At 39.9% G+C, this 26877-nt stretch overlaps 1 protein-coding gene across 1 annotated transcript in view; it reads right to left on the reverse strand.

The window, feature by feature from the left end:
* The window catches only part of AKAIN1 (A-kinase anchor inhibitor 1), a 49826-nt gene extending 24327 nt beyond the window's left edge, over positions 1–25499 (reverse strand). Inside the window, exon 1 of the mRNA XM_055324196.1 lies at positions 25401–25499. Coding sequence (XP_055180171.1) covers positions 25401–25437 — 37 coding nt within the window. The 5' untranslated portion in view covers positions 25438–25499. The remainder of the gene's footprint in view (positions 1–25400) is intronic.
* Between the last annotated feature and the right edge of the window lie 1378 nt (positions 25500–26877).

The following is a 26877-nucleotide window of genomic DNA, read 5'->3' on the forward strand; positions in this document are numbered from 1 at the left end:
ACTAATTGACAGAAGAAATAGTCAAACTGGTTAAGGAAGCACAAGCATTAGCCTGTGTACCTTCCAATGTATAAAAACACAAAAAGGAATGAACCCACAACCATGACAAGAAGGGAGAATGAAACTGAAGGCACCTATGAAGGGAGAGCTCCACAAATTTCTGGAAGAAGGAAAGCATATGGCATTGAGTAGACATAGGAAATTGTCCAAAAAAGCCACAGCCTAGAATATACAAGAAGAGGACAGCCAAGAAAGTAAGCCACACTCAGTCCAAGAGATCAGAGAAATTCTGGGATACATATGGGATCAGAATGCTCAGTACTGTGGAGGTAGAGATACGAAGTAGGATTCATCAGACAGAATGATGGAAAACAATTGCAATATGCATTCATCCTCCTTCTCCAGCCCAGTCCCATCTTGAATAAAAACAGGACAGTATTTCCTCCCCAGGCAAATGTAAGGCAACAACATAATAATAAAATGGCAGCTATTCTCTACCTCATGCCCACAGATGGCTGCAATAGATCCACATATCAGATCCTCATAAAGCAACATGCAAAGGCAGAGTGTGGACTCCTTTCTCCTAATGACTATTGCCATGAGGTGGGATATTTTTTTACTAGGTGCCTCCCCCGCCTTCCCATCACTCTCCACACCCAACTCAACCAACAGGCTTCCTTTCTTCCTTCTTTGGTCTCAGGGCCAAACCAATCACTGGCAACAGCCGTGGAACAATCATCAGAGCATAGACTAGTCAGCATTTTTGTGAGTCAGATGAGTGAAAGGTAGATACCAGGACAAAATCCAGACTCTTTCACACAGATGAAGAGGAGTTGGTTTTGCCTCGGCAAGCATCAACGTTTGCTGCATCAGTGTTATTGGCTTTGCAGAAATACCAGGCAACATGATCCCATCAAGAGTTTATAACAATTGAATTTACAACAGGAGTGATTTTTGTAGATTCTCCTAAAAACCATTGCTAACAGTGGTAAAAATAACCATATAACTGTTTTGAGTTTTATGATAGTCTCCTGGTTCTACCTGAAATGTTATATCTTTTACTAATCGCCAGCACAAACTTTTTCCTCAGTCTGGCTGGTGCTGAGGATACACACCACGTTTATTTCCCCACCTCGCCTTCTATTATACCCTCATCCATCTGAAGGGCTCTGTGCCAATCTCTGTAATAAAATTACTGCCGCCACTGGGCCTGCTGCCTGAGACTGTTTCTAGCTAAACCTTATTGAACACTCGCTAGGTTCCCGGCACAGTTAAGCACATCTTGTGGATTATCTCATTTGTTCCTTTAAACACCCTTAGGAAGTGGCACTGTGCTCCCTACATGTAGGCAGAAGGATAGGGTCAGGTGCACAACTGACTGCAGAGATCACTGTTTCCCTATTCCCCAACCCAACCCGAATATGGGTTCCCCTATGTTGTGGTTGGTACCAGAATTTTGTCACTTGGGCTCTTTTTCTTTTTTTAAGTATTGTTGACATACAATGCTACATTAGTATCAAGTGTACTGTTTAGTAATTTGACAACTTTATACCTTATGCTATGTTCACCGCAAGTGTAGCTATCGTCTGTCCCATTACATCACTATTATATCATTGACTGTGTTCCTTATGCTGTGACTTCTATTCCCATGATTTATTAATTTCATAACTGGAAGTCTTTATCTTATTCTTAAGCCTTATTGTCAAAAAGGGGTAACAATGTATGCTCTTTTTTATCATGTATGTCTCGATAGGAATGAACAGTCTGTAAGCCAGATTAGATAAAGTAAAGGCAGGAGGGGAACTTGAAAAAAAATTGTTTTACAGAGCAGAAAATAAAAGCAATAAGGAAAAATATAACCCACTTCCTTATTTTACCACCGCCTTCATAGAGCCTTCCTTAATAACCAAAGTCATCACTTATTAGCCCTGGCAGGTAGGTATCATTCCCCCTGTTTTAGAGATGAGGAAAGCAGAAACTCACAAAGTTTAAGTGCCTTTCCAAAGATAATACAGCCAGAAAGTTGCAGATCACAGTTCAAATCCAAGCTGCCCACTTCCAAACCTCATGCCCATTCCTCCTCAGCACCACACTGTCTCCAATTTTCCAAATCTCTTACTGTCTGAAATGCTACCACCAAATCTACCACCAAATTTTTGAACTTTTATCTTAATGTGAACCCGTCTCCTTATAGTTCATGCCTCCCAGTCTCAAGTTTCTAGAAGCATGGCACTTGGATAACATGGATCACTGCCACAAACAGGTGTCCATATCTCGAAATGAGGCAACTCTCAAACAGGTGGGGAGGAACTACATAAGGGACCTAAAGGAGGTGTATTAGTCAGGGTTCTCCAGAGAAACAGAACCAGTTAGATAGAGACATAGAAGGAGATTAGGGACAGGGGTAGGGATGAGGGGGCTAGTGAGAGACAGAGAGAGAGAGAGAGAGAGAGAGAGAGAGAGAGAGATTTTAAAGTATCGGTTCTTACAGTTGTGAGAGCCGGCAAAGCCACCCTTTATAGGACAGGTCGGCAGCCTAGAGACCCAGGGAAGATATGATGTTGCAGTCTTGAATCCAAAGACAGTCCGAAGGAAGAATTCCTTCTTCCTCAGGGAACCTGAGTCCTTTCTCTTAAGGCCTGGCACTGACTGGATGAGGTCCACTCTAATTACGGGGGCCATTTGCTCTACTCAGAGTCTACTGATTTAAATGTTCAGCACATCTAAAAGATACCTTCCCAGCAACAACAGACTGGCATTTGACTAAAATCTGGCCAAACTGACACATAGAATTAACCAGTACAGGACAATTGGGTGAAATTCACAGCAAGGACACCAAGTACACCCCATGACATTGCAGCCATCCCATCTGCCTGAGACCATGACAGATACCATTCATCAGCCAAAGCCCTGTTCCCAGTAAATTCTACACAGCTCAGCTTCAGAAAGCCAGTCTGAACTGGAATATGAAATGGAATCTACTGTTACCCATGGCCTACAAGGTAGTATAGGTAGCATCCTTCCTCACACCAGCACCACTGCCATGGACCATATTTGACATGCCCACTCCCAACTAACCTGGCTGCCCCAGTCTCCTCTGAGATTCCTAGAGAGATCCCTAATGGACAGATTTAGAAAATCTAGATAAACTAAATGTGAGAAAAACACTTTTTCCCAATTAATGTATTTCTGAGCAAAAAGGTAAAGGATTATAACAAACTACCTGGATAATTTCCTAGGAGAGAAATGAATACAATCTTATTAAAGTCTGTTTATCCAGATTTCCTCATCTGTGATGATATCTATCTATCATTACAGCAATGTCCAGCAATTATAGTTAACTTTCACCTGCCTGTGACCTGTCAGTACTATACTAGCCTAAAGTTCTAATAATTGTAACAATTTGAAATTTTACATTGGGTACAATTATATTCATAGATAAGACTGGCATACCCTGTGTATTACTAATTCACATATTTGGGATATTCAAAAATATTCTGATATTTAACAAAAATACTGCCTAGTAAGCATTATGTGGCAAAATATGTGGTACTAGCAACTTCAGCTGAAATTCATCTGATCCTATTAATCACAAAATAAAACCAGAAAAAGAACTTTGTCACTGAACACAAATATACCAGAAATATAAAGAAGACCTATTCCTTTTATAATCAGGTCTGTTTGATTCTAAGCATCTCTGGAGACAGAGCACTCAATACTGGACTACATTAACTGCTTAGAGGTTTATTTCCATGATTGCCAGCTCTGTAAGTTTCCACACTCCTTAGTCTGACCTTAAGTAAGAAGCATTCACAACTTTGGTCTCATGGCCCTAGTTCTTTCATTGCATGGGTGAACAACTTAACCTCTGGGCTTCAGTTGCCTTATGTTTAAATTAGAAGTTAGACTAGCGACTCCAGAATTCTGAGTTTCTGCTAACCAAAGGATTTATACAGTCCCCAGCACATTTTACATACTCTTGTAATAACACTAGCACATTCATTTATTATTTAATGTGTGCTAAACATTTTCTGTATACACTGACTCATGTAGTCCTCATGAAAACCACATTAAGTAGTAGTCTGCGTTTTCCAAAATTGACCACAGCAATATGTCTGGTCCTCCATGTTCTTCAGAAACTTGCTATCACCCATCAAGGGATGGGGTCTATTTCTCTTCCCCTTGAACTTGGGTAAGCATTTGTAACTGCCTCAGTTAATAGAATAGGACAGAAGGGACATGGCATGATTTCCAAGGACAGATGATACAGCTCCCACCTGGCTTTTTCTCTCTGGGGATATTTGTCTTGGAACCTGGCCACCATGCTATAAAGAGACCCAGGTTACATGAAGAGGCCATATAGAAGTGTTGCAATCAACAGAACCCAGCTAAGATCTTAGCTGATGGCCAGCATCAACCACCAGTTGTGGAAGTGAATGGACCTTCAGGTGATTCCAACCTCTAGAATCAAGTCATCCCAGCTGACATCCAGTGGAGCAGAGACAAGCTGTCTTTGCCAACCTCCCCCACTGACCCTGCATGGCCCGGATTGAAGATTCATGGCCAAAAGGAATGGTGTCATATTGTGATGCAACTAAGTTTTGTGGTGATTTGTTATACAGCAATAGGTAACTAGAACAATACTTGATACCTATTACTGTATATAACAAAAATGTGTTTTATCCACACTTTACAAGTGAGGAAACGGAGGCAAGGAGGGACTGTAAATTGCCAAGGTCACACAACTTGTACATGGAATTTGACCCCAGGTAATCTGCCTCCACAGGCTGGGCTCTTAGACACTATGCTATCCTTCCACTTAACAATTATGAAAAGAACAGTTAGTCATTGATTCATAGCCCTACTTATCCCTGTGATGTTTCACAGCACATCTCACCTAACCAAATTATTTACTATTATATATTTCACATAAGTTTTAAATAGTTGTATTCCCCCCAAAGAAATCATGTTACCAATTAATAACAATATCATAGGAAGAAAAAAACTATATCAAGAAAGAGGTTTTTAGGGGTGCCTGGGTGGCTCAGTTGGTTAAACATCCAACTCTTAATTTCAGCTCAGGACATGATCTCATGTTCATGAGATGGAACCCCACATCAGGCTCCATACTAGCTGTGGAGCCTGCTGAAGATTCTCCCTCTCTCTCTCTGTCCCTCCTCCCCTGCTCACTCTCTCTCTCTCAAAAAGAAAAGAAAAAGGATTTTTGGCTTCTTCTATTTGTACTTCCCAAGAACATAAGAAACTGAAATTTTACTGCTAGAAGAAGAAATTTCTATGAAGTCTGACTCCCTTCACTTGTACCATATCTATAAAACCCCCTCTGAGGTTTTTAGGGTATATTTTGAGAACCATTTGAATGGTAAATGGTTCTCCAACCTTTTATTTTCAGGTTGTAGGTGTCCTTCTGTCTAAAATGAGTCTCTTGTAGACAGCAAATAGATGGGTCCTGTTTTTTTTATCCAGTCTGAAACTCTGCACCTTTTGATGGGGTCATTAAGCCCATTCACGTTCAGAGTTACTTGAACTTCTTCTTAAAGGGGAGTTTTGAGAGTCCCCCTTAAAATTTCTTGCAGAGCTGTTTGGAGGTCACATATTCTTTCAGTTCCTGCCTGTCTTGGAAGCTCTTTATCTCTCCTTCCATTTTGAATGAGAGCCTTGCTGGATAAAGTATTCTTGGTTGCATGTTCTTCTCATTTAGGACCCTGAATATATCCTGCCAGCCCTTTCTGGCCTGCCAGGTCTCTGTGGAGAGGTCTGCTGTTACCCTAATATTCCTCCCCATGAAAGTCAGGGACTTCTTGTCTCTTGCTGCTTTAAGGATCTTCTCTTTATCTTTGGAATTTGCAAGCTTCACTATTAGATGTCGAGGTGTTGAACGGTTTTTATTGATTTTAGGGGGGGATCTCTCTATTTCCTGGATCTGAATGCCTGTTTCCCTTCCCAGATTGGGAAAGTTTTCAGCTAGGATTTGTTCAAATACATATTCTGGCCCTCTGTCCCTTTCGGCGCCCTCGGGAACCCCAATTAAACGTAGGTTTTTCTTCCTTAGAGTGTCGTTCATTTCCCTTAATCTGTCTTCATGGTTCTTTAATTGTTTATCTCTTTTTTCCTCAGTTTCCCTCTTTGCCATTAACTTGTCTTCTATGTCACTCACTCGTTCTTCCACCTCGTTAACCCTCGTCGTTAGGACTTCTAGTTTGGATTGCATCTCATTCAATTGATTTTTAATTTCTGCCTGATTGGATCTAAATTCTGCAGTCATGAAGTCTCGTGAGGCCTTAATGCTTTTTTCTAGAGCCACCAGTAGCTGTATAATGGTGCTTCTGAATTGGCTTTCTGACATTGAAGTGTAATCCAGAACACTTCTGAAAGAAATTGAGGAAGACACAAAGAGATGGAAAAATATTCCATGCTCATGGATTGGCAGAATTAATATTGTGAAAATGTCAATGTTACCCAGGGCAATTTACACGTTCAATGCAATCCCTATCAAAATACCATGGACTTTCTTCAGAGACTTAGAACAAATTATTTTAAGATTTGTGTGGAATCAGAAAAGACCCCAAACAGCCAGGGGAATTTTAAAAAAGAAAACCATATCTGGGGGCATCACAATGCCAGATTTCAGGTTGTACTACAAAGCTGTGTTCATCAAGACAGTGTGGTACTGGCACAAAAACAGACACATAGATCAATGGAACAGAACAGAGAACCCAGAAGTGGACCCTGAACTTTATGCTCAACTAATATACAATAAAGGAGGAAAGACGATCCACTAGAAGAAAGACAGTCTCTTCAATAAATGGTGCTGGGAACATTGGACATCCACCTGCAGAAGAATGAAACTGGACCACTCTCATGCACCATACACAAAGATAAACTCAAAATGGATGAAAGATCTAAATGTGAGACAAGATTCCATCAAAATCCCAGAGGAGAACTCAGGCAACACCCTTTTTGAACTTGGCCACAGTAACCAGAGAAGGACAAACAGTGTATGTTCTCATTCATTTGGGGAATATGAATAATAGCGAAAGGGAATATAAGGGAAGGGAGAAGAAATGTGTGAGAAATATCAGAAAGGGAGACAGAACATAAAGACTTCTAACTCTGGGAAATGAACTAGGGGTGGTGGAGGGGGAGGAGGGCGGGGGGTGGGGGTGAATGGGTGACGGGCACTGAGGGGTACACTTGACGGGATGAGCACTGGGTGTTATTTTGTATGTTGGTAAATTGAACACCAATAAAAATTAATTTATAAAAAAAAAACCCTCTGAGGGAAATATTAAGATTATGAAGATCAGGGTCCTTCCAAAGAAGAAAATAGCTATGATGGAAGAAAAGAAGATGGTATCTAAATTATATACCTTTTGTTTTAAAGTTTACAGTGAAAGGGCACCTGAGTGGCTCAGTTGGTTTGAGCATCTGTCTTTGGCTTGGGTCATGATTCCAGTCTCCTGGGATTGAGCCCCACAGATGGCTCTCTGCTTGACGAGGAGCCTGCTTTCTCCCTCTCCCTCTGCCTGCTGTTTCCCATGCTTGTGCTATGCTCTCCCTCCCTCTCTCTCTGTCAAATAAATAAATGAAATCTTAAAAAAATAAAGTTTACAGTGTAACTAGATATTGTGAAGCCAGATAAATGATTTGGTGAAAAGTTGTATTTAAACATTGTCTGAGTTAGGATTCATGAAAAATGTTTTATTTCACAACTGGTTAAAAAGTATTTAATCATTAAAATACTGCAAGTAGATATTGTAATGTGCAAAATAAAAAATGTAATAAACCATCCTAGTTACTACTAACTGTGAAATGCTCAAATCCCTTCCCAAGAGAGAACTTGCTTTCACTGACCACAACACTGCTGCATAATTCATGTGAATTTCCTTGATAAATGCAATTGCTAAAAGTCTTTTTTAGAAATAAACAAAACAAAAATTAAATATCAGCTCATGGGGCATTGTAGTTGGTATTGTGTGTGTGTTGTATTACATTTTGTAGCTTTCCCAATTCCTGTATATATTTTGTTTTCCAAATCATTGATTCAAGATACTGACATTTTCCCCATGTCCGAAAAGAACAGCCATCAGTGACATGAAAGCCCAACAAAAGCAGCTGGCAACTCTACCGTGAGCCAAAAAATGATGGATTGACTTTTGTTATATTGTACTTGGAATAAAATTAGGTGCTTTCCTTTGGAGGAGAAAACCTGGTCCAGACTACAGGCATGTGTAGACTCTGCCCAAACATGCTAGGTCCCCTGAGGGTAGGGGTCATGTCTGTTTAGCTCTAGTCCAGGTCTGGCACACAATGCCTGTCTAATAAATAATTAATTAATATGACACAAACTCTGTTCTACACTGAGGAATTCAGAGATTAGGTTCAAAGAACAATCCTGAGCTCTAAGAGAACAGAAGCATAGTTGGGTTGGTGATCACTAAACACTTGACCACAGTAGTGGTAAGCGGCAGGCACCTGTCCCACCTGGGCCTTCCTTGGCATGAGCCCTCCTCTACCATCTGCCGTGCATGGTTAGAGATCTAGAAATGACATTACAACCAGAAAAGAGGGCTGCAGGATTATTTCTCAGCTGTCTGGTATATTTTGTTCACCCACTCCTAGTACTCCTCCTGGTAGATGAAGACCAAAATCCAAGAAATATGCTCCAAACACTTGCCCAGAGCTTCCCCTCACTAATGCATTTACTCCATGCCTGCTTTTTTGCTCCTTGCCCTTGATCTCCAGACCACTTAAGGCAACTTTTCTCCCACAAACTTTTTTTTAAACTAGACTTACAAGGAAGTTGCAATAGTGCTGTGGACTCTGGTGTTGAAGATGGTCCACGCTGGCTAAGATAACCCTGGGAACCATACCATAAGGAGGTCCAAACTCTTGAGGGCTACCTCTCCCAATGTCTATCCCCAGAGGAGAAGCAGTGCTCTGAGGATTCCTTTTCAAGGGAGTCCTGCCTACAGAAACACTGAGGTCATGTAGTACATCTAGAAGCAGTCAAGGTCCACCTTGGAGACCCTGTCTGGCCTCATCAGTAAACTGACAGCAAAGAGCAGTAAGCAAAGCTGCCTGATGAGATAAGGCACTGAGAGGCCTGACCACCATTGCAGAGTAAACAGCCCCTCAAAGAGCAGAAAGTGGTTATCTTTAGTGTAATGAGCATGACATTATAAAACACAGAGCAGCCCCCCCCCCCCCATGGGAATATTCTACTGAAAAGGAGACAGCTGGCCTTGTGTGCAGGCCTCAGATGCTTTTTGGAGACAGAATGCCAACCTACTGCTATGAATGCTATGAAACCTAGTGCTTTAAATTCTGTAGGCTATAGGAGCCAAGTGCTGGATCAGAGGCTAAAACTTAAGATCTTTTCCTATTTGATGCCTCCTGGGGTTTTTTCATTTGGGGACATTGTAGGATTAGGGGAGGGAGACATAACTCTTTCTTTTGTACAAGGAGAAAAGGGCAGTTATGCACTTTGGTAGCTGGGCAATGGAAACTGCACACCATTGGTGGTTTCTCAAGCAAATCAACTTTGAGAACATAGATTTAAAATAATGACATAGGGACACCTGGTGGCTCAGCAGTTGAGTGGCTGCCTTTGGCTCAGGTCGTGATCCCAGGATCCAGGATCAAGTCCCACATGCATGGAGCCTGCTTCTCCCTCTGCCTGTGTCTCTGCCTCTCTCTCTCTCTCTCTCTCTCTCTCTCTCTCTCTCTCTCTCTCCGTGTGTGTGTGTCTCATGAATAAATAAATAAATCTTTAAAAACAATAAAAATAAAAATAATGACATAGAGGGGCACCTGGCTGGCTCAGTTGGAAGAGCATGCAGCTCTTGATCTTGGAGTCATGAGTTCAAGCCCCAATCTTGGTGTAGATATTATATAAATAAAATAAGGACACAGAAACTGACTTCCTTAAAACTCTCCTCATAAGCACATACCCCTTGGAAAGTTTTCACATACTTCCCGGAATTTATCTAGTTCTACGCAGAGACTAGCTGTGGCCTCAGGCAGGGTATGCTGATCTCAGCAAGGCTACAAAACACAGCAGTTCCCAAAGGCCAGCACCAAATGCAGTTGGGATCTCAGTTAGTTCAGAGGCAGCAGAGAGCTCATAAAAAGGTGGAAAACGCTTAAGGATATCATGGGACTTTTTTCTTTTAGATTTAGGCAAGGTGAATATCTCATTCAGGTTAAAAATTTTAAATACAGATTAGAACTCAAATTTCATGTGATTTATAATCTATTAAGCATATTTTGTAGTAATTTCTCTATGAATCATTATCATAAGAAAGATCATTATTATTACTATTCTATAATTAAGTAAACTGAAGTTCAGAAAGACTAAGTAACTTTCTCCAAATCATATAGAAGGTATGTAGAGAATCCTGGTTGGTATTAAAGTCAAATTTCTGATTCCAAGCCAAGTAATGTTTTCCAATGCCTTGTGGCCTGTATACTTTATATGCTAACTTTGAATTATATTTTCCTAAAATATTTGAAGGCAAATCATTTTAAAGATTAAAAATATATAATTGTCTTTTATGATAGTATAACAAAACATTTAAGCAATTCAATCCCAGGATTTCCAAAACAAAGTAAGACACTTAGCATAGGGATCCCTGGGTGGCGCAGCGGTTTGGCGCCTGCCTTTGGCCCAGGGCGCCATCCCGGAGACCCGGGATCGAATCCCACGTCGGGCTCCCGGTGCGTGGAGCCTGCTTCTCCCTCTGCCTGTGTCTCTGCCTCTCTCTCTCTCTCTCTCTCTCTCTCTCTCTGTGACAATCATAAAATTTAAAAAAAAGACCCTTAGCATATTAAATAGCATTAAAAATGTATTTCCAGACTCATGCATTGTAAGTAATACTCTATAAATAATAAATAAGCTATTCTTATTTTACCATATATAAATTGATTCTAAGCTAAATTATATAACAAAAATACACCTTAAGCCTAAAGGAAAATTATTTGATTATATACGTGCTTTGATTCTTTTCTTCAGTGTTTGAAATTTGCAGTAATGTGCCCTTCTGAAATGAGGACCCAAGAAAACTATACCCATTTTTCCATTTGACCCAGATTATTGCAGGAACATGAAAAACTGCTTAGAATGTCATTGGGAAGGACACAGAATCTACACTGAGCAATCCCTGGCATACATGTCATTGGTTCTGCCCTATTCCTTCCTCAACTGTGACTCCAATCATCTCTCAGAGTCATGCCTGTAGACAAACCACCAGGCAAGAGGGATATCACCCCCAAGGCCCTCAGTGCAAATCCCTGGTCAATGTCCCTCTAGGGTCATGACCTGCCTTGTGTGTCTGCCTTCTGCCCTATACTGGGAATACTGTGCTAACTCAACTTTGACTCCTAGCCTAACTACAGTAGGACTCATCTGCTTGTGGATATACAGACCCTCTGTGTGGATATATAGACCCTCCTGCTAATTGATGTGTGTAATCCTGGTTGTACGACTGCTATGACCTTTGAGTGATTGAGATCTCACTGTGAACAAGTGGAACAAGACCACCACCAGACTTTAATCACTGACAATTCTACAATGCTGTCAATTACCAGAAGAGGTCTCTTCCTCAAACCAGAGCAAGACTTGGATGGGAAGGCCCCAAGTGAGCAGAAGAGCTAGAATCTTCTCTTGGTTTTTAATTTAATGGGATGTTAATGGGATGACTATGAGGTGAAAAGAAAGATGGCCATTTGTTCATTCATTGATTCATTTATCCAACATGTACAAAGCGCTTGTATGTGCCCTGTTTTGAGTAGAGAAGATACATAAGGAACAGGAGTGTAAGGAATTGGGCAAGCTGCCCACCTGTTGTGCTTGCCCTTTGAAGTTAGATCAGTGATTTTCAGCCCAAACACACAATCAACCATCAGGAGAGCTTCTAACAATCACTTATGCTTAGGGCACACCACCTGAGATTTTTATTTTACCAGCCTGAGTAGGACCCAGAGCAACAATATATTGCTCTGGTAATATTGGTATTAACATTGGTTAATATTGGTAACATTGGTTAATATTGGTAACATTACCAATATTGGTAATGTTAATGTGTAGCCAGCATTGAGAATCCCTGAGCTACAGCACAGACAGTAATGGGATGGGCAGGAATAGGGACCTAGAAGTAAAATACCTATGACCAGATCAAAATCCTGATCCTTTTAATATGTTTGCATGCTAATTTCCTTTGGATTTTCCCTTAGTGTTTAATAAAAGTCCACCTTAGCTATGCCTAGAAAACAGGAAAATACATGTGTACCCGTGCTTGAGGCAATGCTTTAAAGGGAGCACAGCACACTTTCATCCCATCCTGGTGATGGCAGTGGTCATTTAAGGGAGATGACCTCAAGTAAAGATAAATTTGGGGGGTCAGAGTCAGGCCTAGATCAATACATCTGCTTCTCTTAGAGGTCTACTTTCAGATCTCTAATATGCTCCTGCCTTGAGAGAATCCTTATTGTCACTTCAGGGCAATAGAGACCATTTCTTTATAAAGTGCATATTTGGACCTAAAATATCAAGACAAAAGAGACCCTCTCTTTCTACTTTGGTAGTCATGTCTCCCGGTCTCATGTTCCTGCACTCACAAACAGGGTTCTCATGCATGGCCCAGTGGCACTACAGAATGGTCCAAACAGGAGGGTTTCTCTTTTGGAGTAAGGCTTTATCCATTCCCAGGGCAGGCTCCCCAGGAGGAATCAGACCCAGACAAGACAGTCACTTTCTTCCGTACAGAACTGACCCATTCTTCCTCTTCATCCCCTTCCACTCTCTACTCTTCAGTTAAGGGACCCTGATCCTTTGGTGTACCTTTGTATGTTAAAATCCTAGTGATCACTACATAGCAGGGCACCTGGCTCAGAGAAGAGAGTCAGTGAATGTCTGTTGAATAAATGATTGAAAATATCTAAAGCATTTACACCGCCTCCCCATTAGTGAATATTTATGATATCCCCAGCTCTGCCTCCAGAAAGGCAGATATCATCTCCTTCCCAGGCCAATCTGCACACGACCTTTACCAAGGTATCTGCTGCGGTCCAAGGTTTTGGGTAGAGGAGGGTCATATTTATTCTTTTTAGTTAGTTCCAGTCTAATGAATACTAGCACCACCCAACTAGTATTGCCCTATAGACGCAAGAAAGAATGGCAAGAAAAACGAAGCTATAAAGTTTGTCCTTCTTAACATAAGTTATTTTTAGAGCAAAACAACTATTATTTATTGACTCGTACAGCATGGCCTAATGATGTGGTGAAATAATCTATTCTATAGCATGAGTCAGATTGCAATTAAATCTATAGGGAATTTCATTCTAAATTTCCTGGTCAGGGGTGATCAAAATCTCATTTATGGTGCTGCAATAAACATATGATTTCATTTTTCATTCCCACAAAAAATGTAAAATTAAAATGGAGAGGCAGAAATAAGTACACAAGAATGTTAGAAATAAATTCCATGAAGAAAAAATTAACAACTTCTTCCAGACAACACAAGATGTGGATTTCATGGAGGCCCCCTGTCTAAATACCAAACAGACCCATCATACATGGCTTATGTGAGGTGTCCAGAACAGAGATATAATATTACTAATTTGAGTGTATTTCTTGAGTACCATAAACACTATTTCTCTCATTTTAAAGAAAAAAAAGTTAAAGAAATGGAAAAATTGCGTTTTTGCCTACTAGTTTCAGCAAATAGATCATCTGTCACTGTTTGAAACATGAAACGGTATTTTAGCTACAAGTTGAAGAAAAACAATTTGGCATGTACTTTATAAAGTTGTTCCTTGCACTAAGAAAAGTGCATGTGATACATGCAGCATGCCATGCATCTTCTACAAATGTAGTTCCCCTGCCTTTTCTTACATTTATCCCCTCTGCCCAGTAAATGTATGTACTGAGAACCAAGATGCTAAATCTCTAAGATGTTGAGGAAGACTTTTAGACAACGATTGGGAAAGAGGCACAGGAAGCAGTTTAACTAATTCAAAGTCATATTACAAGTCAAAACAAACTTTTGAAGGAAAACTCCAATGCCTCTACCTATCTCTGGTTAGTGATTGTGTGGCTGTCTCACCAACAAAGTATCTTTATAAGAAGAAAGAAAAAGCTTTCTTACTAAAAAGATTCATGTAGGACCAAAGATAATATTCAAAGAATAGTATCTAAGAATGCTGGTATGGCCATGACATAAGACCACACACACTCATACATACACACACACAAAAGGTAAAGAGAATGTGAAACAAAATTTCATATCCAAAATACAAATCTACCCTAATTAAATAGTTAAATATTAAAATATAATGCTTTATACCCCCCCTAGAAAATCATCATCCAGCTTTTAAATTTAGACAATATCAGGATTATTCAGATCAGCAAGATGGCCATCTGCTTTCAAGCATGCAGCTGCTAGCCTTTAAACGGCAACTTTTCATGATTCATAACTTATTCATCCCAGGACACATTCAGACATCTGCTTTATCATCAATTCAGCTTGTTATAGCATTTGGCTTTAACATTTAATAACCTCTACTCAGGTAACATATTGAACCAGTAAGTTAGTCTTCTTCCAAAACAAGAAAATCAACTGTATAACTTTCCAAGACTGATGGTCCAATTCTGAAATCAAAATCATGCATATGTACATAAAAACACATTATAATTCATTCCCTTTCAAAACAATAACATCAATAATAGCTTACCATTTAGCCTACTGTGGGCCAGACTCTTCATCTTTATCTTCATTAACACTTAGGAAAATAGATACTATGAATTCATTTTACAATCCAGCAAATCAAGATTGGATGGCTCTCCCAATTGCACTAAGTGTAGACATGGCTCTTTAAACCCAGGCCTATCTGTCCTTAAATCCATGTTTCTGCAGCAACCAACTTTGTCTCATATTTTAATTGCTCTGGAATAACTGAAATATTCTCATCAGTTGTACAGCGAAGAAAAAGACTATACTTAGTCCCAGGCCTTTTATTTAAGCTCAAAGATTACCTTGCATATGGCACCGAGTTAATATAAATGCATTGAGAATTATCAAGCACTTTGTAAATTTGTTGGCTCTTTTTTGTCTCCTGGTCAACTTTTGGCAATCTTGTCTATCCATCCTTTCACTCTATCAGTAATGATGAAGAATCCAGGAAGTGTGAAAGGACAAAGCCCATTTCTGTGTGGTTGAGAGAACACTTTTTAAAGTCCAGTTTGGAAGAAGGGGTTTTCAAAATACATAAGATTTTCTCCACAGGAGAACAGTTTTATCTCTTCTTCTTTGTCTCTAATCCTAGTGTGCAAATTACGTGTTGCTTGCTATGTTTTTAAAAAACTATGTTGTATATAGAAGATAAGTGGATCCAATGTTAAATCTTGGTTCTGTAACCTAAAATTGGTCAGGCATTCTGAGCCTTACTTTTATCATCTGTAAAAACAAGGATAATGACACCATTTGCTCTATGTCTTTTTTTTTTTTTAATGATAGATATAAGACAACTGAATAGCACGAAAAGATGATAACAGTACATGTGTAAACAATTGTGTCAAAAAGTAGTATGCATGTCAGGGTAACATTTTTGTTTTAAAAAGAGCTATGTTCATAGAGACAAGGTCTGAAGAGTTTGAGAAGTTATATATAAAATATTGACGGTGGTTACTTCTGGATAATGTGATTTTAAAAATTTTCTTTTTGGCTATCTATGCTTACTAAAATTTTAAAATTCTAACAGAAATTTTCAAGTGGTAAAATATTACTTAATTTAATTTTTTTAAAGAGTTTATTTCTTTATTCATGAGAGACACAGAGAGAGAGAGGCAGAGTCACAGGCAGAGGGAGAAGCAGGCTCCATGCAGGGAGCCTGATGTGGGACTCTATCCTGGGACTCCAGGACCATGCCCTGGGCCGAAGGCAGGCACCAAACAACTGAGCCATCCAGGGATTCCCAATATTACTTAATTTTAAACAATAATGGAAAATTAGAAAAAGCAGTAATAATAGGAGAAAGATATACAGGCAGTCAGTTGCTAATTAAACCTTTTAAAACTATGTATTTGATTTAAAAGTAAGACCCAGGGATGCCTGAGTTGCTCAGGCAGTTGAGCATCTGCCTTTGACTCAGGGCGTGAACCCAGGGTCCTGGGATTGAGTCCGGCATTGGGCTTTCCATGGGGAGCCTGCTTCTCCCACTGCCTATGTCTCTCTCTGCCTCTCTCTGTGTGTCTCTCATGGATAAATAAATAAAATCTTAAAAAAAAAAAAAAGCAAGACCCAACAATATGCTGTCTGCAAGAAACCCACATTGAATACAATGATCATGGTGATTTAAAAGCAAAAGGATGGGAAACAATAGAAACAGTATACAGTCTAATCTCATTATTCGCAAAAGTTATGTTCAGTGAATTAGCAAATAGGGAACCATTGCTCCTAAGGGAAATACAGGGTTGGGTTCCTATGAGCCTCTGGTTGTAACATTTTGGTCAACTGATCAATACATAACCTTGTTTTCTGTGTGTTTCTGATTAAGGAAACTATATTTAATATATGTTGTTGATTCATTAAAATTTACCTCACAGTGAACAGCACTATAACTCATGCCTGAATGGAGCTTATCTACCATTTTCCTGCATAAAGTATGTCACCATCTTCTTCTACTTATAAACATCAGGCAACCCCTCAGCACTACACTTGAGGGCCACATTAAACAGTGACATCACCAACAAAAAGTACAAATATGTGAAAAACCAAAAAGACCACAAAAATCACACTTGTTTACAGTATGGGAGCTGAAACAAGAAAGCTAAGTGTTGCTTGTTCAACCTTAGCTGAGAACATGCATGCCAGGCAACTCAATTTTTCTACCATTCTGCACATGTCCTTGAATGATAGAGAAAATGCTGCAAGTATTGCTTTTGATTGATCTATTTTACAAATAGTTTTTACTGAGCAGGCAAATTTGCAAATATGGAGTCTGTGAATAATGAGGATTGACAGTGCCATACAAACACTAATCAAAAGAAAGCTGCAGTAGCTATGTTATTATCAGTCAAAATAGACTGTAGAGCAAGAAAAATTACAAGAGATAAAGACATTACTTAATGTAAAAGAGTCAATTCAGAAAGACATAATAGTCTATTAGATTGTTGTCTCTCTAATAAGAGAGCTTCAAGACACATAAAGCAAAAAGTGTTAAATCAAAAGGAAAAAATGGGAAAATCCACAATTTTTTTGCTGGGAGCTTCAGCACTCCTTACCTAATAACCAATAGACCAAGTAGGCTGAATATGAGCTAAAATAGAGGAAATTAACAATACTAGCAACCAACCATATCAAAATTACATTTACAGGGCATTCCACCCAAAAAAGAACAAAATAAACATTTTTAGTGGACATAAAACATACCAATATAGACCATATTCTGTCTCATAAACATACCTTCCCAAATTAAACAGAATTAAAATCATAGAAAGATAATTTTCTGGCCATAATGGAAATAAAGTAGAAATCAATACCAGGAAGATATGTAGGGGATTCCCAAGTAACTGGAAACTAAGCAACATATTTCTAAATAATCCATGGGGGAAAAGAGAAGGTATCAAGAGAAATTACAAAATATTTTGTACTGAATGAAAATAAAAATACAATATTAAAAGTTGTAAAATATGCTAAAGACACACTTAGATGGGAATTTATAGTGCTGTCTATATCAGAAGAAAGAAAAATCTAAAACAATCTCAGTTTAATTTTAAGTCTACAAAAAGAAGGGCAAAATAAGGTTAAAGCCAGTAGAAGGGAGGAAATAATAAAGAGCAGAAATCAATGACATTGAAAACAGGAAAAACAATACAGAATATCAATGAAACCAAAAAGATGTTTCTTTGAAAAAATTTTAAAAAATGAACAAACTTGCAGCCAAACTGACAAAAATAAATAAATAAAGAAGCCACAAATTACCAGTATCAGGAATGAAAGGAAGCCATCACTATAAATCCTACACATACTGAACAGTTAATAAGAGAGTATTACAAGTTTGTTTACATAAAACCAGTAAATTAGATAAAATGGACCAATTACTATAAAAACTACCAAAACTAACTCAAAACTAACAGAATAGTCTTGCATCTATTAAAGATATTGAATCCATGTTTAAAGAGTTTCCCACAAAGAAAATTCTAGGCGCACATGGTCTCCCTCCTCAGTGAGTGATGATTCATTTAAGGAAGAAATTATACCAGGCTACATCATCTCTTTGAAAAAAAATCATCAGCAGAAATATTTAGAATATTTATAAGGACAGCATTACACTAATATCAAAACCAGATAAAGGGGCAACCCCGGTGGCACAGCGGTTTGGTGTTGCCTGCAGCCCGGGGTGTGATCCTGGAGACTGGGGATGGAGTCCCACGTCAGGCTCCCTGAATGGAGCCTGCTTCTCCCTCCACCTGTGTCTCTGCCTCTCTCTCTCTCTCTGTCTGTCTCTCATGAATAAATAAATAAAATCTTAAAAAAAACAGTGTGTGAAAAGCAAACTACAGACCAATATATCTCATGAACACTGAACAAAAAAATCCTTCAAAAAATATTAACAAATTGAATCCTTCAGCACATGAAAAGAATAATACATCAAAACCAAATGAGTGTTATTCAGAAATGTAAGGCTTGTTCAACATTTGAAAATCATTGTAACCCATCATATTAACACTCAAAAAAAGAAAACCAACATTATCATATCATTAGAAGCAGAAAAAAAATTTGATGATATTCAATGTCTTTTGATGATAAAAATTCACAGCAAACTTGGAATAAAAAGGAATTTCCTCAATCTAATAAAGAGCATCTATGAAAAGTTCTATGGCTAACAACAAACCTAATGGTAAAAGATTACATGTTTTCCCGCCTGTGTCTCTGCCTCTCTCTCTCTGTGTGTGTGTCTCTATGAATAAATAAATAAAGTCTTTAAAAAATAATAATAAGTCAATAAATATAAGTCAAGAATAATAATAAGTCATGTCCACTTTAGGGCAACCCCGGTAGCTTAGCAGTTTAGTGCTGCCTTCAGCCTGGGGTGTGATCCTGGAGACAAGGGATCGAGTCCCACATCAGGCTCCCTGCATGGAGCCTGTTTCTCCCTCTGCCTGTGTCTCTGCCTCTCTCTCTCTCTCTCTCTCTCTCTCTCTCTCTCTCTCTCTCATGAATAAATAAATAAATAAATAAATAAATAAATAAATAAATAAATAAAATCTTAAAAATAAAACAAAAGGAATGTCCACTCTAAATTCTTTTATTTAATAATATGCTAGTGTTTTACCCAATGCAAAAAGGCATAAAACTGGAAAAGAAATGAAATGGTCCTTATTTACGGACAACATGATTGCCTAAATAAAAACTCCTAAGAGGTGGTTTAGTTGGTTAAGCATCTGCCCTAGGCTCAGGTCATGATCCCAAGGTCCTGGGATGGAGCCCCCCATTCGGCTCCCTGTTTGGCAGGAGGACTCTTCTCCCTCCCCCTCTCCCTCTGCAGCTCCTCCTGCTTGTGCTCTCGCACTCTCTATCTCTCTGTCAAATAAATAAATAAATAAATAAATAAATAAATAAATAAATAAATCTTTTAAAAAAAAAAACCTCCTAAGAAATCTACAATATAACTCCTACAACTAATAAGAGAGGTAAGCAAGATTCACAGGAAACAAGGTCAACATAAGATACCCAACTATATTTCTATATAGTAATGAACTTTCAGAAATTGAAATTTTTTAATGACAGAGCATCTTTTCTCAAAAATATATTTAGGTATAAACCTATCAAAACATACATACGATCTCTGTGCTAAAACCTACAAAATACTGATAAGAGAAATCAAGGGAAAAAAATAAAATAAAATAAAATAAAAAGAGAAATCAAGGAAAAGCTAAATAAATGAAGAGACCAATCATGTTCATGGACTGGAGACTCAACATATTTAAGATATTAATTCTCCACAAACTGATCATTTTATGATAGATTTGAAATAGATAAAAATCTATTATGATCTATTTCATTTTATGTAGATACAGGCAAGCTGATTCAAACTTTTAAAAATTTTTTGTAAAAGATTTTGTTTGTTTGCTTGTTTATTTGAGAAAGAGAGAGAGCATGCGTGTGCAAGCACAAACAGGGTGAGGGGCAAAGGGAGAAGCAGACTCCTCACTGAGCAAGGACTCGACTCCACACACACACAATGCTTCAGGTTGATACTAGGATCCTGGGATCATGACTTGAGGCAAAGGCAGATGCTTAACTGACTTTGCCACCCACACGCCACTGATTCTAAAATTTATATGGAAAGTCAATTACAGCTAAAATAATTTTGAAAGAGAAAAACAAAATTGAAGGATTCCACTACTTAATTTCAAGACTTACTATAAAGCTATAGTAAGCAAGATGGGCTGATATTAGTGAAAGGACAGATATATAGATGAATGAAATAGAATAGAGTCCAGAAATAGACCTACAGTAATATAGCCAGTTAACTTTTAATAAGTTACAAAGCTAATTCAACAGAGAAATATTGTCTTGCCAACAGATGGTATTAGAATAATTGAACATTCACATGAAAAAAAAAACCTTAACCTATAATTCACAACATATCGGAAAGCCAACCTGTCCATTTAACTGTATGTAAGTTTTTTAAAATTACAAAGTAATAAAAGTAAAAGAAATATTTATGCTAATAAATAGCTGCCCAGTTTGCAGATGGCAAACCTCAGAGTTAAGACAGTCTGTCATATAATTTATTTATTCATTTATCTCTCAAGAACTGGTTAAGAGGTTTACATAAATAAGCAAAAGCTATAACTACCTTGCACTAAATATTTTCTTAGATATTTTTATGACTCTCTTAGAGCTATTGTTGCTAAATGTTATTCAAAGTAATCTTAGAAGTCAAGAAGCTGGCTATTGAATTGCTTGCAATTATACCATTTTTATCTCACCTTGAAATCCTTGTTATCATATCTTGTCTAATTCATGTACAAGAGAAAAAAGATCTTTTTCTTGACAATACATCTTACTTGAAGGCAATTCAAACAAGTCAAGTATATCTTAGATCCATCCACAAAAAGAAGTACATTAATTCTTGAAGTATATACCAGTCATTCGAGGATATGTGGAATGGCCCGGGGATAAGGAAACTTCTGTTCTCACTTTATACCTCACAGTCTATTTTTTATTAGCTCTTCCTCAAGGGAGGAGTTGCTAATCTGATTGTTCAGACTCTGGAATTCTTTGGATGAAACCAGGGCACTGAAAAAACACTTGAATCTGTGAACATACCCTTTCTCATCCTGGAACAGGCCAAGAAATATCCTGAAATTTTCTTCTATACTTTTTCACTTTCAACACCAGTGCCCAGTGGTTTTCTTCCTTTCTTCTACTTTGACTTTGTCCAAAAATTGGTAAAAATGCCTTGATTTTCCTCCACAAAAACAGAAGTACCACATATAAAATCCAGATATCCCAAAACTTTTTTTCCTCTCAAAAGGAAGCTTTTTCAGAGCCACAGACTAAGTAACCTGGGTCAGTTAAGTATTATGCACCAGAGCCAAAAAATTTTTCCATATCTGTTGTTTTATCCTCTTTCCTTTGGCACCATTGATATGCTTCTTAATCTTCTCACATTGCTCTACAAAGATTCCATCTTCAGTTTTGGGGAAATGAAGGAGGAGGAATAGATAAGAGATTTAAGAAAAGCAAGGGGCCTCAGCTTGTTTTTCACCTCAGCCATGTGCCTCAGCTTGGTTTAACCTATATGTAGGGATAGATGGTACTTACAGAGGAATTAATATATTTATACTTTATTCCTCATTTAACTGTTATTAATTTTACATCATTCCTTTAGAGGGAAGAAGAAATGCATGATAGGTTTTAGATAACTGAATCCTTAAGTAATTAGGAGTCATAGTCCCTTACTATTAAGGAGTTTAAATATTAAAATGCACAAAATTAAAATCCTCCTAAATTACAAAGTCTATGAATGGCATAAGAAGGAGGAAAAGTACAGAATTGAGTTGTCTGCCCTATGTAAGCTGAGAAACCACTCAAAAACCCTGCCCAACTTGAGCCATATTCCTTATATTCTGTAGACTAATTGAAATAAGAGAATGCAAGGTTGTTTTATACCATGCAATAAGAGTGAATCCTAACTACAGTCATATAGATTCCCAATCATTTCTCCCTCATTACATTGTACTTCTGGGCTGAAATTTGCTTCCTGAATCTCTGTCACTTTTCACCTTTGCCTTTAAGGTAACCAAAGAGCAGTAGAATCATTCAAGGCAGGTCAATCGCAGAGGCAAAGCCAGAAGTAAAGCTCAGGGTTCTTGCTTCCCTTTGCTAAAATCCAAAGAGCTACAATGGGTTTAGAAGGGCACAGTACCCACTGACCCAATTTTATGAACAGCTCGATGTTAATTTATTATTATACTCATTTGGGATTATTACTTTACTTTACTAATTTTGGAATAATGATAGCACATGCCTCTGTTCTCTCCCTTCCTGGGTGGGCTTAGAGAAAATGGGGGGGGCGGCGGAATATTTGCCTTGACTAGTACAAAACATCTGTATCTCTGATTATAGAGATTTAGAAAAGCAATAGTCCTAGAAATGAGACAGTAATGATGAAAATCTGGCTGAGTTCAAAAACGATTGATTGTTTCAGTATTCTTTTAGAATAATATCAAAATGGGCAGCCCGGGTGGCTCAGCGGTTTAGCGCCACCTTCAGCCCAGGGTGTGACCCTGGAGACCTGGGATCAAGTCCCATGTAGGGTTCCCTGCAGGGAGCCTGCTTCTCTCTCTCTCTCTCTCTCTCTCTCTCTCTCTGTGTGTGTGTGTGTGTGTGTATGTGTCTCATGAATAAATAAATAAAATCTTTAAAAAATAGAATAATATCACTATATGTGTTGGAAGACATGTGATCTGTAAATGAAAAGGTAAGCTGACACAATACTTTAAGCACTCTATTCTTATTGCCCCAAAATGCTTATAATTTTTAAGAGAAAGTCAAAATTGAAGAAATGACCCAAAAAGTGTTTCCCCACAGGTTTCCGTAACGTATCCTATCCAGGACAATTTATGCCTTCTCTGACAGTTATGAATAACTTCTACTTTCCTTTCAGGGAATGAAAAACTAACACAAAACTTAGAAGAAAAATGGAAAACTAATGCCCGGTCCAAGCAGTAGTCTGCTTAAGTCAGCTCAATCCACTCCAGGAATTACTCACTGCTCATTACACAGTCTTTCACTCACAATCATGCCTTTAGAAAATGCCTAGTTGATTTCACCCAACAACACTAACTGGGGACAACACTAGCCCATCCTCACCTCAGAAGTGAAGGACAATTCCCTTTGGATACATCTGAGCCTGGACCAAAAAGCAGCTATCCCGGAAACTGAAAAGGCATTTTGTCAAGCAGATAGGTTCCGAGGTATAGGCAAAAAGAGATTCAGAGGATTCAGAAAACTCCAGCTGAGGCTGGCAAGACTACCTGAAATTAGCCTCCTGGGGCTAGTAAAAGGGAAATGATATTGCTTACCTCAGAGGATAATTTGAAGATCAAATGAAATAATGGCATAAAAGTGCTTTATAAAGAGGTAAGTAAGCAGTTTATAAATGTAACAAAGAACTGTTGTTTTTCAACTTCATAGATCCTGTGTTGATTGAATGTCCTTCACTGTACAAAAGGACTTCCCCTTGCCTTGAATTATTTGGGATGGTCAACAGAAGGGCCTCTGGACTTTCCTCTAAGTCATCCTCTGAGTCACTGCCTTGTGGTGAGTGTTAGAACTGACAGAAACTCACTCCTGCCTCAGCTGACATCCCGGGGGATGTTAAGTCTTGCTATGTGAATTGTTTTGAAACCCAGACTCAATTCTTCCCTTTTAAAATTGCATTACACTTTTCCTCCCCAGCTATCTGAGGTCCAATGGCTATAGCAAACGCAAAAGAACCTTTCAAGGGAAAGAACCATAACAAACTTAAGTTTTCATCCCCTCTACTCTTTTCCATACTCCCCCTTTTCCTCCACAGCAGTCTTTTATGAAAGCAGAGCCTGGAACTTGAGAGAAAGACCTTGTATTTACCCCCTAGAAACAGCTTCGTAGGTTAACAGTGACCATGCTTTCCCCCACCGCTGCTCAACTTACACACCCATCACTCAAATACACACACACACACACACACACACACACACACACACACACACCAGTAAGCCAAGCAACCACAGGTAAATCTGACTCTTCGCCAAGCTGTAGCCAGAGATAGCAGCAAAGGGACCAAAGTCCTTCACCGCCAGCTCCAAAAAGACACTGCAACAGCCAGCGGCGCCGGCGCCGCAGTAGCAGCCTCCGCGCTGCAGCCTCCAGCCAGAGTTTCAGGTCTAATTCCTTGAGGAGTAACACTCTTCTGCCCTTCGTCCCAGTCCCGTGGGCTTCCCCACTTCTTTCCTCAGGACATCGGGAGGGACCGGGTCACTCTGCCACTTTTTCAGAGGCGGAAGTGGCAGGGAAGAAGATCCCCACCGAAGTATCCTGAAGCCCACGACTCCTGGCCGGATCTCTCCACTCTCCAGCCCACGTAGGCGCCTGTGTGTCTGGCAAAGGTCCCAGTTCTCAAGGTGCCTGAGCTCGGGTAGGGTGTGGAGGGACCAGGCGGCTAGAGCAGCGACGGGACTGCTGCTGGGGATGGTTGGAGGACAGATGGGACGGGACTGGGGGGAGGGGGGCCGACTCCGCACAGAGGCACTCTCCCGCCCCTAGCTTACAGACAGTAACTCCCAAACGCGCGGATGGGAGGCAAGGTAAAGGCCTTTTCTCCCTACATGCTCTCCCTTCTCTTCCCCGCTCCCCGCCTGGGCACCTGGTGAAAAAGCAAGGTGCTGGGATACCTGGAGCGAACACCATGATTTCCTCCAGCCGCTCCGCCCCTAGGCGAGGAGGAGAGACCCGCAGACGGAAGGGTGGGAGGAAGGCCAGGACCTGGGGTCCTTGGCAGAGGGGCGCGCGGGCGGGCGTGCGCCGGGCTGGTCAGCACCGCGGACAGCTCCCCGGCGCGCGATCCCGGGGCCGCCGCTCCAGCCGCCGCGGCGCGCTCGGCCTCCACAATGCACTGCTCTGCCCGCGGCTACCGCGGCGGCGGGAGGGGGAGACCGAATCCCGCTCGGTGCATCCCTCATTCCCGTGCCAGCTCGGCGCACGCTGCTGCTTGGGGAGCAAAACACTTCCATCGCTTCCACGGGAGAAGGAAGGACGGAAGGGGAAGAGAGAAAAAGGTAATTGCCTGGCTTCCCGGCAGGGGGACGACTAATTGCTTCTAATTACCTGCTGTCTCTCGCCTCCGTGGATATCGGACTGACATTTAGGATGAGTTTGCCCTTTTGTAATATATATATATAAATAACTCAAAGAACTTTACTCTTGAGGACGACTCTGAGTTCTCCGGATTGAGTGACTCTGAATAGAGGGGTGGGGCCTCCAAGTAAATGAGCCCTTGGGGCTCCTCTCTCACTCAGTCTTTGCTAACGTCAGGAAGAGAGCTAGAGGGAAGGACGGGGGGACTGGAGCACGTGAGGAGGGCGCCCGATCAGGCCCCGCCCTAGGGCGGCCAGTCCCCTCTGCGAGCTCCGAAACTTGGAGGTCCTCGAGGTTATCATTTTAGTTGAAAGCAAGGCTGGCCAATGCACAAGAAAGAGACCACAGTGAGATATGTCTTCGCTCTGAGACAAGCTTACACGCTCTGAGCCAACAGAGTCCCCTTCGGTTGCGAGAATCGCCGGGACTGACTAAGAAACAGCGCTTCCCCTACCTTGATCCACCTGAAAACTGCCCCCCCCCCCATACAGGCGGAGTTCTAAAGTTACTGGGACATGTCCCACACTCACTTCATGCTTCTAATTCACTGCTCATTTTTAAATCATTATCTAGTTCCAAGAACAAACGTTTGTGTAGTGTGGATAGCACAGAGTAGATGTTTGCCAGCCTGAAACAAGTCCATCTGGGTTACAAGCCCAGAGCTAAGGTGACACAGGATCCTCCAGTCTCAAAGCAGATGTCAGTTACTTTAGATTTTATTCTCTGTTTTTGCAGCTGGAGTTTTCCAAGAACAAAAGGTGACCTGGGCCATCTCCAGTATTTTATGGGGTTTCTTCACTTGCACCTCTCCCTGGAAAATATAGCTATTCTGAAAATACAATATTTCCGAATAATTTGGTTGGTGGCCATAATTTCTCCACTCTTTTGCCAAATATAAAGCATTCAAATAGCCTTATTGGCACTGGTTTTGTTCAAAGCCATCTGATGGATTTAGAATGCAAACAGTTTTACAGCTCTTGAACTACAGTTTGTGTGGAGGCATATGGGCAGCCTCAACATAATACAATCAGTACTGCTCTTAGCACCTGGCTCAACACAGCCTTAAACAGATGGAACCTACCTCAGCAGCAACAAGATGCAGGTCAGCTGATGGGCAGGACAAGCAATGTGCATGACAAGGTACAGTCCTCTCACTTCCCCCAAATTACACCAAAAACTAGGGACCAATTGCACTTCATTCTGTCTTCTTTGCTTTATCACCAGAAACGTGATACAGTCTTTGAAATAATCTTTGAATGATTGAAAGCCCTCTTTAAAAGCTCTCTTTAAAACCTTTAATTTTTTATGGGTTTTATTCTCTTAATGCATAAACAGTTAATAATGATTAAGTTCAAGAGAAAGCAGTGTGGTGTAGAAAAAAAAAAAGATTTGAGAACAAGTCAGACTCAAGTAGAACATCTCCACCATTTATTAGCTGTGTGACCTC

The sequence above is a fragment of the Nyctereutes procyonoides genome, unplaced genomic scaffold (genome assembly GCF_905146905.1).
Source record: "Nyctereutes procyonoides isolate TBG_1078 unplaced genomic scaffold, NYPRO_anot_genome, whole genome shotgun sequence".
Taxonomy (NCBI): Eukaryota; Metazoa; Chordata; class Mammalia; order Carnivora; family Canidae; genus Nyctereutes; species Nyctereutes procyonoides.